At 39.5% G+C, this 16337-nt stretch overlaps 1 protein-coding gene across 1 annotated transcript in view; it reads left to right on the top strand.

Moving 5' to 3' along the window:
* The window catches only part of snx29 (sorting nexin 29), a 200577-nt gene that overhangs the window by 174671 nt on the left and 9569 nt on the right, over nt 1-16337 (top strand). The window contains exon 20 of the mRNA XM_051939780.1: nt 10263-10402. Within this exon, the coding sequence (XP_051795740.1) occupies nt 10263-10402 (140 nt within the window). The remainder of the gene's footprint in view (nt 1-10262; nt 10403-16337) is intronic.

The following is a 16337-nucleotide window of genomic DNA, read 5'->3' as shown; positions in this document are numbered from 1 at the left end:
TTCTTTTGTATTCTCCTTCCTCAATGTAATATTCTCTCCTTTGCCTACTTGTATCACCGTCTCCCCTCCTGCTCACTCAAGTCACTCATGGCCACTCAGCTTTGATAAAATCATTTCATTTTCGATTCAGCTTTTATCTCCTCTGTTGTTGTTTTTTACTTTCAATGGGGGCTACATAGTAAAATGGAGATGTGAGAAGTGTAGAACATTTTTAGGTGACCACTCACATCACATTCAATATGTGTATAATCTGTTTATAAAACTTATACTGTGTTATTTGTCTTGTGAGCTAGCCCTCCATATCTGCTGTTCAAGTGTAAAGGCTGGCCAGACTTCTACACTGTGAACTGGTGTGTTTCACTCTATTTTCGTAGCTTTCTGAAACCAATAAACCTGTGATTTTTGTGGGACAAACAAGTGCAACTCAGTGAATACCTATGAGAAGAGATTATCTCAACATTGGTACCCTTTTTCGCAGCTATTTAATGTATTTTGTTTCAGATTAGGCAAGATAACAGGTCAATAGACTAGCCTGAACAGCATCAAAGAACTGGGAGGAGCACAGAAGAATAAAATGAACTATCTATTATTCCTACAACCTGTTGAGATGTGTACACAGAATTATATTGGCAATATGCAGTAGCAGTATTTCACTGAAGTTTAGTTACAGCTATAATATGTCATATTTCCACATTCAGAAGTATGAAAAAATGACTAAACCAGTGTTCTATATTTTATTGAATTTTGTGTGCTTACATTATTTCAAATGTTTCAAAAAATGTTAAAAACCCACAGAAACTCACATCATATAGATTTTATCAGCTATTGCAGTGAAAACAACAACTTCCACAATCCCACACAACTTCACAGTATCATGAAATTGCATTTTATATGCTTGGTTTGGTTGATAGACCCCGGGCAGCAGAAATTGCATTTAATGCACTTAACAGCTCCTGAATATCTTGATGTTGCTGATATTCACTGACTTAAATTTTCACCTTGTTGCAGTAATATGAGTGCTGTTACAAGATGTGTCATTATCAAGCTGTAAACTCCAGAGCTGAAAAATTCAGCCGACTCAGAAACACAAAAAAACTGCAGTTCCTCAAGCAGCCACTTGAGGCATGCTTCAAAAAATCAATCCCTATAGACTCCCATGTTAAAATGTCCAACTTTGCAGCCAAAATATACATGTTTACAGCCTGGAACAAAAACAATTTGTGTCTCTCTAACTGATTTCCAATTCATGACAGCTGTATTGAGAGAGAAACTTTATGTAAGTCATCCGTTTAAAATGTATTAGGGCTTACAGCTATGCATAATTTGAGTGACAGGTGGATGCTGTTGTAGGACAGTCCATGGCCTAGAGATGTTTGCATGACCCACCTCAGCTCCACTCATGCTCCACCTCTTGCTCATTTTTAGATTAGCCAGGAGCTAATCAGAGTTGGGCACTGCCATGATGGCGACAGCTGCAGCCACAACATTATGCTTAGAGTGTGACTGCAGTAATGTGTGCATTCCGCTTCAAGCTTTAAACCAGAGAACACTGACAGTATTGTCCACATCAACAAAGATAATCACTAAAGATGCATTTACAGTGCAGGCTGTTGATAGTCTGTCTTCCTCTTGTCTCTCTCTTGTGATTACACATATTTACAGCATTCATTTGGTGCTATAATGCATATTATTGCTGACAAAATGTCAACTAATCATGAGCTTTACTCATTAGCACGAATATAATATTTAAAATTACACATCAATGCTTACTTAAATACGATGACATTTACACAAGGGAGTAAAGGCGAGAGGAGAACCGTGATTGAAAATCAACAATGGCAATGGGAACTTGATAGCTTTGATGATTTTGATTACAGTTACACATTATGCAAGCGTCCTGAAGTGTAATCCCACCAGAAAAAAATGGCACTTACAACAGTTCGCCCTTGGTAGTCGCCCCATCCGTACGTACAAAGAGATGGAGAGGGGAGTGCCAAGGCCGCCCTGATTAATTAATCAGAAACTACAAAGTGAATTATTAACCAGTCCTAGTATGTTGTGCTCACATATTATGCAATATACATGTTTTATGCTTTTAATTATGACAAGGACACAATGTGGAGGTCTTGTATGAGCATTCCTGAATTGCCTGTGATGTTTTATGCATGGCCTGGACCTGCAGTTTGGCGAGTGTTTAAACACAGCATCAAGAGAGCAGCCTCTTCAGCCCCGCTGCGGTCCAGTGTGGGCTGACTTGGTGGAAAGTGTTGACCTTGTTTTGTTTCCTGCGTGTACCGATGCTGTGTATTCTCATTTAGTTCAAGTGGACTGCAGGTTAAATCAGAACTCAGGCTGACGCTCCTGTTTAATGTGGTGACCGAGGAGATTCCGTTTTGTATTTCAGCTACTTAGAAACTTGTTTTTAGAAAATACCTACCAGGGCATTTGGAGAACAATTTTTCTTTCACTCTATTTACAAGAAGTATCTGAATGACAAAGACAACAGCTTGGGACTTCCATCACATGAAGTCTTACCTCCATGCCTTCTCTCTTTCCACAGCGCAGGAAAAAAAGCAAAGGAAGCCACAGCAGGAATTTGTTTCACTGTAAACACACAGTAATTCAAGATTTTCAGCCGGGATCGAAGTCTTTGGTCAAAGGCATTGATTTTATGTTGGAGGGGCGGAATGTGTTTAATACCGTAGGGTGTAGTTACTTTTCACTTCTGAAAGTGTTTTTGTTGCCAGGCAACAATTTAGTTCAGACGTTGTATCTGGAGTTTTTTTTTCCCTCCTCCAGAGTTGAATGGCGAAAAGCTGGCAGCAAATTCACTGAGCAGTTGTGAAGACCCTGATGCATATGTGACTACTTTACACTTCTCTTCCATTGACAGCTCCCCTCTCCTGCTTATCTGCGCTCTCTGAGAAGTGACATTTAGTGATGCTGTGTGTGTATGTGTGCTTGTGTAAGTCCTGTAAATATACATCCAGATTTTCTCTCTGCTTTCATGTGACCATTTCATGATCCCATATTGTGGTACATTATGTTTACATAACCACGTGAGTGAATGCAGTCTTGCATGTAGAAATGAGTCTGTACAGCCCGGCAAAGGTGGGGAATATTAATGACAGATGCAGATCGAGGAAAAAAGGGTTGCCTTTACGTGATCTCTGCAGAAGGTCATGGGGGAAATACCTTAAAAAGAAAATGCATTCTTTCGACTTTATATCCATTTTAGCTAGTTTGTCTCTGACTGAGCTCTTCAGGATACTCTGCGCGCACATACAACCAACTGGTCACCCCTGCTTTATCGTCCATTTCACTCTAAACGAGACCATAATTTACAAAATGAACACCATGCTGTTTAAAGGAGAAATGAAACCAGTGATTGAGACCATAAACTGATTAGGAAAATGTTTACTGCGGTTGCAAATCAAATAAAAGTAAGATTGTTTTCTCCTCTGTATTAACTGGGGGATTGTTACAAGGTGGGCCTTTCAGTCTCTCTGTTTCCATTGCAGTGTGAGATCTGACAGCTTTGAATATGATAAATATTAGTCACTGGGCTTAACTCCAGTTCTATGAGCACATGGGAAACAGAATAATTGAGGGTTTCTTAACATTAAAGCAGAATTTTACCTTGAAGATGGCGATATTTGTGGATGAGAACACTACAACAAGGACTGCAGGAGGGCAAAGAAAAAGGGGGTTTATTGTGTTGTCCAGTCAACACTGACACTCACAAGCCAGTTTTTCAGGGTCACTCAGAAGTACCTAGCCTGGAGAACATACATTTTTCTACCTTGACAATGACCCCAAAAAGCGTTCTGAGGGTGTAGGACACAAAGGTTTAGGGTACGCTGAAACAAACTTTGGCCAGAAGTGGCTTAATGACTTCCAAACACTGACTTCTTTTGCAACCAGAGGACTCGGCCTACGTCTATCTTTTATGTACAGTATATTTTAAAAGACATATAGTAAATTAATTTATGGTTTAATGGTATTAAGTGTGAATAAAAGGTAGCTTAACCACCCACACTATACTGCCTAAATTCCACAGGATTAAGAAGCTGAGATAGCAGCTTCTGAGATCTGCAAAGAAACTTATCCTTACAAGGTCTTTTCTTTATTGTAAATGGATTCAGCTACACTACTGCTTTATGTAGTCAGGTAGACTACATGTCAGAATCAATATTGTTATTCGCATATATGAGGAAGAAAGTTTTAGCTTTTGCTAAGGCGAACTGTGACTAACTTGGCAACCAGATTTCCTTGGAAATAGCTCTCTTTCGCTGCTGTCCTGTTGGTATTCTCTCCATAACACATAGTGGAATAATGGGGATATTAAAGCCCATGAATTAGAAAACCACAATGCAGTCAAAAGCTGATTTCAGATTTCTTGGTTACAATAGATGCCAAAAATAAAGAGTCTGGGAGTTTTTTAGTTTTATCTAAAGATCTTTGCTTTAATAAGGGAAGTATAGCTTCTTGTGTCTTCCTTCATATTGACTAAACAGGTTGTGTGTGATTTATGAAGCGCCTGTAGAGGACGGAAGTAGGCCACAAGATGCTCCAGCAGAGCCTTGCACACCTTCATGGTTGTATGTGCTCATATGATGAATAAAAATAGACTTATTAAGGCTCCGTGTCGTGTGCGCTGTGGAAAGAAAGAAGAGAGGGGGAGGGGGGAGGAAGCTTTGGAAGAGCAGTGTTGAGATAGCTGTATGTAAGCAGACAGATGTAAGAGGACAGAATCAGCCTTGTACCAGCATCAGTATGCCACAGCAGTTTCTGCTCTGCCCTCTCGTTCCTCTCTGCAAACAAGAGACAGCACCTGGCCTCTTCAGCCCTCCTCTCTGTCTGCACAAGAGGATGAATCTGTCATGATGTCCATTAGTGTTATTACTGCTCTGACATCCGTGAAAGCAGTCAGGGTGTCCCTTATTGTGTTGACATGGCATGAAACCCGCGCTGGCATGCACAGCCTAATCTGACACATCAGATTTACCCGCTCCTACCCCGTCTCCTTTACCCTGCATGCAGCACACTTTAGTTATCCACTCCTACTCTCCTGAACTTACATACTTAGCCACTACTTGGGGCTACAGTGAACCTCTTGTCTAGTTACTCATTTTTTAAGTTCTCTCTGGCCACTGCACTGTATATCATCCATATCATCAGGCTCAGACGGGCAAATTGTGAAAATGCCATATAATAATTATGCAGCCAAAGGTAGTTAATGCGCCTCATTAATTGGAATATGCATTTGTGGAAACTGTTGTCACCACATTTTCCTCTAGTTGTTGGATGCAGTGATTCACGCTCGGTCACTGACTCAGCACTGGGATACCACAACATAAGAAGAAGTGCTGATGGAAGTCTTTAATTAGCTTTAAGTGATGAAGCAGGTTGCATTCACAACTTAGCATGTGACAGTGATGCCAGTGTTGGCAAAACATGAAGTGATGCGGTAGTCAGCTCAGTGAATTTTAGTGTGAATTTGTACGTGTAAATTAATAGGTGGATAGATAGCTAGATGCATGACGTCATATTACACAGGTGCAGTTGTTTTGTTTTTTCCCATCATTACACAGATCTGGGTTTTATTGCAGACAGTTTTCAGCTTTTTGCCAAGTGGAAGAGAAGCCAGTGAGGGATCATTTACATGTTGTTGCACCAGACACTCCTGCTGGTCAGATATCAGCATCGCAGTGCACAGTTCAGTTCAGTTTATTTGCCATTTGCAGTATAAAACCACATTGGAAAGAGGTGCAAGAAGCTCAAAGTGCGTCGTCAACATCTAAAAACAACAGGTACAGGAGAAAATGGGACAGTAAAAGAACAGAGAACAAATGCCACTTAAAATACTTCAGAAACGTCTTACAATCAAGATGCATTATTTAGAGTCATCACAGCTTGTGGGAAGATGCTCTTAAAATGACGAGACGTGGTACATTTAATATAGCTGTACACTTTTTTCTAACAACTACTTGTTTTTGCGTTTGTATTTTTCTGTTATGTATGTTACTTTCACTTTTAGTGGTATATTGTGCCCTTTTTTTCGTTTTCCAGGTCAAAATACTGCAAAAGATGGTTCATTTCACTATGACTGAAGAAGACCCTTAAGATGACTCATTCTGCATCTGTGATTGACAGCGCAGAGAAAAACAGCTGACCACAGCTGATACTGGGATGAGGGTGCAAGATCAGGACTTTATGTAACTTTTATTTTTCTCTCTGAGTGATTATTTGACATAGAAATATCGCTATAATCACAGTGTTTGCTTTCCATTTAACTAGTTGACATGCAGTCGTAAGGGGCTGCATTTCAGTCACTTTTTTATACTTGTTTGAATGACAACAGGAGCAGAAAAATATGTAAATGATCATGTTTATGAATTATTTACATGTATTATATATATGATTTATGTTTTTTACCTTTGCTGGAAATATGTGAGCACAAAGAGTAGGAGAAAAGCAAGCATACTGAGTTTACGTTGCAGTAACCCATCCAGGGTTAGCTGCACAATGTGTTGACAGTAAGGATTCTTCTATTGCTGTGGGGACATTGCCATCAATAACTGAAAGTAATCTAGTGGATCTTCAGTTCTTCGGATGCTGGGAGTGCATGAAGATTGTTGGGTTCACTTATGCAGCCAACAGCAGAACATGTGCTGTACTTTACTCGTGGTTCAGACATTTTACAGCTCTAGAAAGTAGACCTGATGGACTGTGAGACAGATGCTCATTTGGATGACTCACCTGAAAGTAGCGGGTAGTGAGGAGGCAGATTGTACAAAATCTGAGCTAGACAGCTGTTGGTTAGTTAGGTGTTAGTAGAGTGCCTATATAATGAGAGTGGCGACAACTGGGGATTTGAAGCCATTTTGTTTCCATTCACTCAATATGGACGCGCAGCGCGAGGTGCACATTCACGAAAACTATGGATTGTTTACTGATTTCAAGACATGTTTTGGACAAAATAATTTACTGGCTTGTTTTGTCTGGATGTCCAAGGTTGGATTATGGCCGTTTTTAGTGGAATATTTTCATCTGTGACTAGTTTTGAGCCTTCAAAGGTGAGTTGTGCTGTTTACGTTATTTGCTGTTTGTTGGACAAATGTGTTTATATTACCCGCTGTGGTAATCACATCTGAAAGTGGTTTATACCGGCGGATTCATGAGAATCTAAGCTTTCCATGGGTGTATAATGTTTCTATCATCGAGTTTTCAGCTTCGGTCAATTTAGTAAAATACGTTTTCCCGTCCACCTGTACGGTGCTGCAGCTGTAAGCATATGGCTAACAGCATCCTCATGCTAACGGCGGCTAACAGCCCAGAAACAGGTGAACAACGCGGAACCTGTTCGGGTCATATGAGGCTGATAAGTGACTGCAGGTTGGACGGAAAACAGAAAATAGGGAACAGAAAACTGTCAGCTGTGTGTTGAATTGGAAATCATGTGAATGAACAGGGAGGCTGTTGTCGAAGCTCAGATGGGCCGCTGAAGTTTAACGGGTTACCCCGTTAAACTTCAGCGGCCCGTATTTCATGCATCTCCATGCATGAAAATGGTCAAAGTCAAAATAACCACAACTGCCTAAAATCACATCAAACTTTTCTATCTGTCATTCACCCATACATCATAACATGAAAGTACATACATGGGACTAACCTGGCACAAAAATCATGATGAAGTCGGTTTCCATCCCACTCTCCGGACTTTATTTTCCCACAGTTTCATTCTTTCACTACTCCTGGGAAATCTAAACATTTGTAATCCCTTCTCCGATCGATTTGTGCACCCAAAGGCACAACAGCCCGTCATTTTTCAGGTTTTTATGAAAACAAAAAAGACCTAGAATTACTCTCTGCGTTGTAAACAACGTTAACAGGCATAACCGGCGTTCATGAATTGGAAACAAAATGGCTCCTATAGATCACGTGACCAAAATGTTTTGGACCTGTCATGTCGCCACTCTCATTATATAGGCACTCTAGGTGTTAGGTAGCACTTATGCCAAATTGTTACTGACTTGTAAACTGGAAGGCTGTCAAGTTTTGTAGTTCTTAAAGGATGACAAAAATATACATCTTCATATCTCAACAGCTTTTACTTGGGAACTGCAAGTTTTAACAACCACAAGACAGTAAAACCTGATTTTCACCACATGGGGAAACTATTGATTGTATCGTGTTCCTTGCTGCAAGCCAGTTTTCAGAATTAGGAAAAGTTCAGTATAGTCTAAAATTTAATTGCTTCTTAGAAAATAGCAGATAACTTTTTGAAAAAGAAGGCCCCATGAGCCTCAAATGTAAAACTTTTATTAACCAGAAATCATTTCATTGCACTTGATTATTAATGACTTTGTATCTGCTGTAGCGTTGTGTTATCAGTTCTTTGATTGTGAATTGGTTTTTGAAATAGCAGTTATCACCTGCAGTAGTTTACAGAAAAAAAGTGTCTCACAAACTATTCATTGTTCTGATACAGTAGAATCAAATGTGTATTTCAATGCAAAACAATTCAACTCATTTGAGGTTTCAGATCAAAAGAGAAACAGTAGTTTAAAAAAAACAGGAGAATATTGGACTCCCACAATGGCTGTGTGTTCCAGTCTCCAAGCACCAGAGAGTAAAACGAAGCACTGCCCAGGCTTTGTTGTGAGCCGTGCTGGATGTCGATTAGCCATGCTAGCGCTGGCCATGTGGCTGTGCGCCTGTGCCTCCAGAGTCGCTCAGTGGAAGCGGGTCTGAATGCTCAGATGAGTGCTCTTCATCTACATCAGACACAAAATGACAAAGTAAACACAAAATATTAAATGTGTTTATCCAAAAAAATGCTGTTTTTTTCGTGTGCACCATCTCGTCAGGAGATTTGTGGGGATTTGCAGCCAATGGCAGCGTGACTGTTCAAAGTGGTTTTGGTTTTAAATGCAGACAACTTTTATATGGATAGTTGGAAAAACTCAGAGGAACACATCTCAAAGGGCACCTTTGCAGGATGTAAATCTGGCACACCGAGAATACATAGCCTTTCCAGAATTTCAGGTCTGTAAATTGCAAAATGCAACTTTATTGCTTAAAGAAAGTTAATGCTGCTGGAACAGATGACCTCTCCCCACCGCAGTGGCTATGGATCGATTCCAAGCTGTGGCATGACTTCATCTGTCATTTCTCAACTGAAGAAAGTCTAGAAAATACACAAAAAAAGAAACGTGTTTGTCCGACCAGCTTCTTTCCTTGGTTCATGCCTTGATCTGTCAGTTATCCTGCTGTGCTCTGTAGCTTCCATGGAACTATTTGGCCAGAGCCTGAGAGAGGCAACACTGGTATAGCAAAAGTAAAACAACAAAAAACACTGAAGAAACTGATTCAGAACAAAACCAAACTTACAAGTGTAAAAGATTTATTCTTTTACATGCCGACAGTGCACTGGCTTGAGGACTGTATAACCGAAACATGAACCAATCGTGGGCAAATTAGAGGTGTTGGGAAATATATGACAAAGGAACAATGTGATCAGGGACTTTTCAAACAAAGCTCTGCATTTTTAGCCAAGTGTTTTACATAAGAAGGAGACCGGTGAAAGTATCACCAAAAATATCAGTTTAAACATCCATCATGGTCTAGAAATCTTCCATATATTTGTTGTATTTGTGCAGTTTGCAATACACTCTGCTAAACTCTTGAGAGAAATGTCCAAGTCTTCAGCTGTTCAACTATGCTCCACGATGTTTACCGTATAGTCTCTACCTTTGTCTCTTCACTAAAACCTGTCAAAGATGAACAGCAGTAACACTTACGACCTTAAAAAAACACAACAAACGCTTGACTGGTAAATTTCAATCTTTTCCAGTTGGGAAAAAGGCTAAATTTTTCCAACATTTCTCTCTGTGAATGCTTGTTAAACCAGCTGGTGCTGCGTCCAAGAATGATTCTACAAGAGCAGTGAGAGCGAACCAAAACAGCCAAGTGGCAGCCAGAATGCATAAACAATGATTTGAAAGACACCATGAAGCTATTCAGAACTGCAGAGCTGCATGATGATTATTTGCGGGCTCACAGCTATGAGCAGCCTCTTTCTCATTACACATAGTCAAGCACTCCATGTTCAGTATAAAAATATTGATTATCGCCACTGAATGTGACAGAAAAAATTGCGCGTTACAGCTTTGACCTCAGCGATTATTTATAAGGAGCACTTTCTTCTCTCTCTCTCTCGCTCTCTCTCTGCTCTGTTTTGCTGTTTCTGTCTGCAGGATGCCAAGTTTGTGGAGGAGAGGAGGAAGCAGCTGCAGGGCTACCTTCGCATGGTCATGAACAAACTGATCCAGACTCTGCCGGAGTTCACAGCCCGCCCCACCAAGGAGACCCTGCTGTCTCTGCTGCCTTTCTGTCTGTAAGTGGACACACGCAGACGTGCTCGATACACATTGATAGCCTCTATGTGAGCATGTGTAGATGTGTGCGTCAGGAAAAGGATTACAGCGCATATGAGCACATCTAGGGCACCTGTCTGTGAGAGACACCTGCAGTGTTACAGAAGTTTGAGTGGTAGAGCTCAAACAGGAACTGTCAGATAATGTGAAACGATAAAAAAGTAAAAACCTTTGTAGCTCTCTTTGTATCATCATAGCATTTGATGGTGGGTTTAGCTGTTTTTTTGTCCACAGCAAGCCCAGATATAAAGAAATCCACATCATTCACCTAATTATGAAATGTACTCTTTCTCCAAGCCATGGTTTGCCTGTCAGATTTTGACATTAATTTGTGTGTATTACCAGTTTAATAATACCAATTGAATCTACAGCCGTTTCAGAAAGAATTAGCTGTCGTGACTGTTGTGGTGGTAGTTGTTACCGGATACAAACAGGGGAGGATTAATGTCACAGTAAATGCCAAATCTCTTGTAAACAAACTTCAGCATTTTCCCTGCCTTCTACACTCACATTCACACATACCACGTCTATGTTCTCTCACATACACATTCACACACACTCAGGCCAGGCAAGTGTGAAAACGTGCATGGGCTAGCAGATGACCGACCAGACTACATCCCACCAATACTCACATCAGTTTCCACTTACTGCAATCAGTCAGCGTCTGTGAGCTGCCACTCCATCCGACTGGAGACATCCGAGTCATCTGGCAAAGTGCAACAACAACATATGACACAGAAGGAGGATTGTCACTGTTTAAAGCCACTATGTGTAGGCAGATGTGTAGGATTTTTCCTTCCTGCTTAGAGCATTTCTGAAATAATTGGGAGAAAACTGAGCAGCTCTGATGAAAACAGGCGCAATGTTGTGTTTTATTTATCTGAGTGTCTGTGGCTTGTGACTTTCACATCAACATGTTTCATTTGGTTCAAGCACTGTATAGAAACATTCTGCTACAAGCAAACATTCTGCATTCAAATGTTTACCTACATACAACATCAATATTTATAGAATCACATACATTGTATTATTTTATTCATTATATTATAAGTTATAAGACCCCTTGCTGGCAAAAATCTGTTGTCTTTTTAACCTTGTGAAATGGTGTTTTTTATATGCGAGAAGACAAATCATGAACAAAATGAGCAGTCAGCGCTTTGGCTTAGTATTTCTACCTAGTAACTGAAGTGCACCAATGCATGGACTTTAAACATGAATTTGTACTTCTCGGGGTTCATACATAAAACACCGAAGAAACCATTTCTGTCAACTTCCAGAGTTGGGCTTTCTCTATCATTGTCCTTTACAATGAGTTTCCACTTTAAACCCGTGTGGTTGAACTACTAATTGTACAACTTGCCATTGTGTAGTGCTGAGTAGTTTTATAGCATTTGAGCAGAGTTGTAGGTGAGCTGGCGTGGCATCGGTGAAGAGATGGACTTCATAGATCTGCACATTCTAGAAGAACCAAGAGTGTAGTTATATATAAGCCATTTTAAGCCAGGAAGGGATTATTTTCATCTAAAACACATCATTATATGTTACTTTGGTAAGCAGAGATCCGTTCTGCAGGGTTTAATCAATGATCAGAGCTTTTAAAGACAGAACTAATTTTATATACTGCTGTGCAGCTTGATTTTTAATATCACATCCTCATTTTTACATTAATTGTATTTAATGATGTGTAGTTAGTAATTAAAGCTTTCAAATGAATGCGGTGGACTTAAAGGTATAATATTTGTCTCCAAAATATTGTGAAGTACGCCTCAGCTTTCCAGATTTTTCTCTATATAGAGCTAATGTTGGAGGATGACATCGCCAAAACTGTCTATGACTGAATTATCTGTCAGCCCATATTATATTATTTTGTTTATTTTTTGTAATGTTCTTGTTTTTTGGGTGGTTTGCTTGGCATTAAATCAAACCTAAACCGTAAGAATACGTCTTTTTTCTTGGTCCAACACTACCTACCTACAGAAAAAAAGGGAGCATAAGGAGGACACACAGAGTATTGCCTTTATTGAATTTGGGTTCCCAGTGGGGATCTTTTTTGTGACATTATTGAATTAAAGAAAGAGATGTATTCCACACAAAGAAAACCTGTGATTTATATAAATTCTTGTGGGAAATAATAGAGCATTGAGGAACACAAGCTAAACATGCAGCCGAAACAGCAGTCGTGGAAACAAAGACCTACAGACCTACAGTACAGACCTACGTTACTCACACAGATGCAAGTGAACAGTGGATATTTGCTGGGAACCAATTAATTGCATAAATAACTGAACCCATTTCGAGGGGCATCACACCAAGCAAAGAGCAACAGTGCAATAATTAAAAAAAATACATTTCCGTAGTGTTGGTCAGTAAAGATGTTCATATTGAGAGGTAGGTCTCCACAGGGGAGCGGTCCATTAGAATAAGAGTGGGAACACAGAAGCCTGTTTAAACCTCCAAAACACAGACTGCTCATTATTTAGTCTGCCCCGAGAGACTTAATAATCACGTCTCTCTTTCTCATATCTCTGACCTGAAATAGAAACCTTTCTTTTGTACGACTGGCATGAAATATTACAGTGTCAAAATGGCAAATCCTGCCTGAGACTTCCTGACATTACCTTCTGCTGTTCTTCCTACGCTGAAACATTGTTATTCAGCGTTCAGTATGTCTCTTCATCACCTCAGAAAAGGTTAGTGTTATAGCGGAGATGATGCAAATAGAAACAGCAACAACAACAGGACCATGCAACAACATTTGTTCACATCACCGCATGTCTTGCTGTAAATTGTAGTGACACCGGAATATTCCCACACGTGACTCAGTGGAATTACAGTCGACACTGGCTCAAGCCAGATCTGCATATCATAATGCCCCTGGCTTCTGTAAATAAAGGCGCAGTGCTTCTCAACGGAGATCCTCTTTAGTGTGTTTACATACACACCAATATCCCAGCTATGAGGCCTATCCCAGTTTTGATCCTATTTGTTATATGGCATTTACACACAGCACAGATAAATCTGATCTTATACAAACTCTTGTAAACATGATAAATACTACACAGTAAAAAAGTTTTTTTCTTAATTTTTTTTTTTTGGAGCATGTTACTTTTTGCAGATTTTAGCAAAAGTTACAGTTAGTATCTAATCAAGTCACAGAATAAAGGTATTAATTGACATGCTATCTGCCAAAAATAGGCCAAAGCTGTATTTTTGTAGATGGTGATTCATTCTTTCACCTTTACATATTACACTATTTTTCCTGTATTTACATGGGCAAAAAACATTGCTGCTTTACAGACAATTCCCACTATTTGAAAGGAAAATTATGTATTTTATGTTTTGAAAAATTATAGATGGTTATTTAAGTTATTTTACAGATTGACCCTGTTTTTTTTTTTTTGCTTGTATGTTTTTAGAAAAAAACTAAACAGGAAAAAGTTTTGATGTACACATTTGACTATTTAAAAAATTAAAAAACCCAAAATTGTACATAATGTCCACATAAAAAAATCAGTGCTCTTATAATCTCTGATGGCAAAATTACATAGCTTTATTTCATTTAAACCAGCTAAAAATATGGGTGATAGCCTTGAATAGTTTGGTCATTAATGTGGTCACAGAGGAGACACCAGGGGGAGTATTTCCGAGCCTTAAATGAAACCACATTTAATTGTCAGACCTCAGTATCAGACAAAAATATCTGAACATTTCAGATCTACAGATTGTTTCCTTTCCCCCCCAAGTGAAACTGAATGAATCCATAATAACACTATTTTTCAAGTGACTCAATTTTGTGACGGCTGTTATTTATGCTCCATTATCTGTGTACAACCAATTATCCTCTGGACCTGCATGATACCACCAGATGTTACTGCTGGCAGATTTGTGACAAAAAAGGCAAAGCCTATATACGGGTGGAGAGACTCAAATCCAAGATGACAGCTGCTCTGGTGCACTGAATGAATCGAAAACCAGCAGAGAGAGAAAATGATAGGAAATATTACAAAGAGAGAACAACAAATGGAATTCTACAGCAAAACATGAAGAAAGCAGGACTGAGGTCCAAGGAAGAGTCAGAGAAAAGAGGGAAATAAAGACTCGGGTTCAGCACCTCACATCACCAGTTGAAGGACTCAGCAGGAGATCTCAAAACAGATGAATCTCAAAACTCCTCAGTGCTGCTGCAGTGACCTAAACGCCTTATTAAACAAGGGCGTAGTAACTACATTAAACTGAATTATTGATATTTCTCAATGAAAATATTTCCAATACAAGGCCAGAAATAAGTTGCTGCTTCACCATTGCAGTTAAATAATGTATGAACTCGAAGCTGAGTCATTCAGAAACTATAACACTGCTAATCCTCCAGTGGTTGGGTTTTGTCATAATTCGACTCTCAGACTGATGAGAGTTGACAGAAAAAAATATTACTTGGAAGTGTTCCCACTGCTTTGATTTTACGTTGCATTACTTTGACAGAGGCGCTGACACCAGACGCCGCTATTTGATCACGCTGATCTTTTACAGGATGAGAAAGTAAAGTCAGAGTGGATGGCATCTTGTGCTTTCAGAGGATCAAATAAGTGCTCTGAGGGGAAACAGGCAGGTTCTGAAACTGAATCCATCTCCATGTATTGTAATATAGTTTGTTTTCACTTACAAAATACAGTTTAACATTCATGTTAAAATATGGACTTTTATAATGCGAATTTGTAAAACAAACAAAAAAAAAAGAATCCCAATTGATTCTGTTATATATATTTAATACATGGTGCTAATATATTTAATGTGGGCACGTTGCTGCTGCTATGTGAGGTAGTGGTCTCACTAGCACAACAGGTGAGATTGTAACATTAGCTGCTAGCTAATCTGATTGTCTTACCTGCTGAAACCAAGTGTGGTGCAGATGTTCTGTGTTTGTTTATGCAACAGAGATGATTAGTATTAGTGGCTGTCTGCCTCTATCCCCTAGTGAGTCTTTTCTGGAGCAAATAGTGAGTGGACAATCTGAACACACACCTACTGTCTACGTGTTTGGTTGCATGGAAATTGATTCCTTGACATTACAACTTAATAGCCGTTTATATTTTGTTATTTGCTTTAGATGTAACTCTTCATTGTTGCTTCATGTAGAATACGTAGATCTATAGTCCGTTCCTCGATTTCTTTCCACTGCTCCACACTCATCAGATCTCGAGCACACCAGCTCACCTACAGCTCAGACACTGTAAAGCTACTTTATGCTACACAGTGACAATCTGTAACACTGGAGTATTCAGAGACACATGTTGGAACCACAAACTGATTTCTGAATATGAACATATAGAAAGCTAAACCCTGCAAGCTGATGTTACACATGAAATCCTGTAAGTATGAATGTGTGTTTTCAGACAGTCATTGGTACTCTGCTGGAAATCTTTAGTTGTGGTGTCAACTGCTTATTTCGATCCTGATGTGTCTCCCAGCATTAAGAAAACACCATATGGACACGTTAACAAACGAAACAACTTGATCTTTACAAGATGGAGTCTTAATGACTGTCTTTTACATTTGAGAAACCAGCCAGACAGCAGTCTCCATGTTTGTTTGTGCTCGATGGCCAACGCACTCGTTTATAGATCTCACAGTGTCTCTCCACACTCAATTCTTTTGACTTGCATGCTGCAATTTTCTTCACTTGTCTGGAACAGTGACATGGTCACACCTCTCCCTAGATTTGCCACTCAGATTTGCAGCTCTACCTCACCACTTTTATTGTTTACTCAGAACACAGAGTACACACACTCAGTGTGGGCTCTCGCCTTATTGACCTGCTGCCTCAGAAATTTTTTTTAAAAAAGTGTTGTCGACCTTTGTCTCATTGTCGAGAGCAGTTTGAGGCAGTTTGACTTTGGA

This window comes from Acanthochromis polyacanthus, chromosome 19 (genome assembly GCF_021347895.1).
Source record: "Acanthochromis polyacanthus isolate Apoly-LR-REF ecotype Palm Island chromosome 19, KAUST_Apoly_ChrSc, whole genome shotgun sequence".
Classification (NCBI taxonomy): Eukaryota; Metazoa; Chordata; class Actinopteri; family Pomacentridae; genus Acanthochromis; species Acanthochromis polyacanthus.
This window is presented reverse-complemented; position numbering and strand designations above follow the sequence as displayed.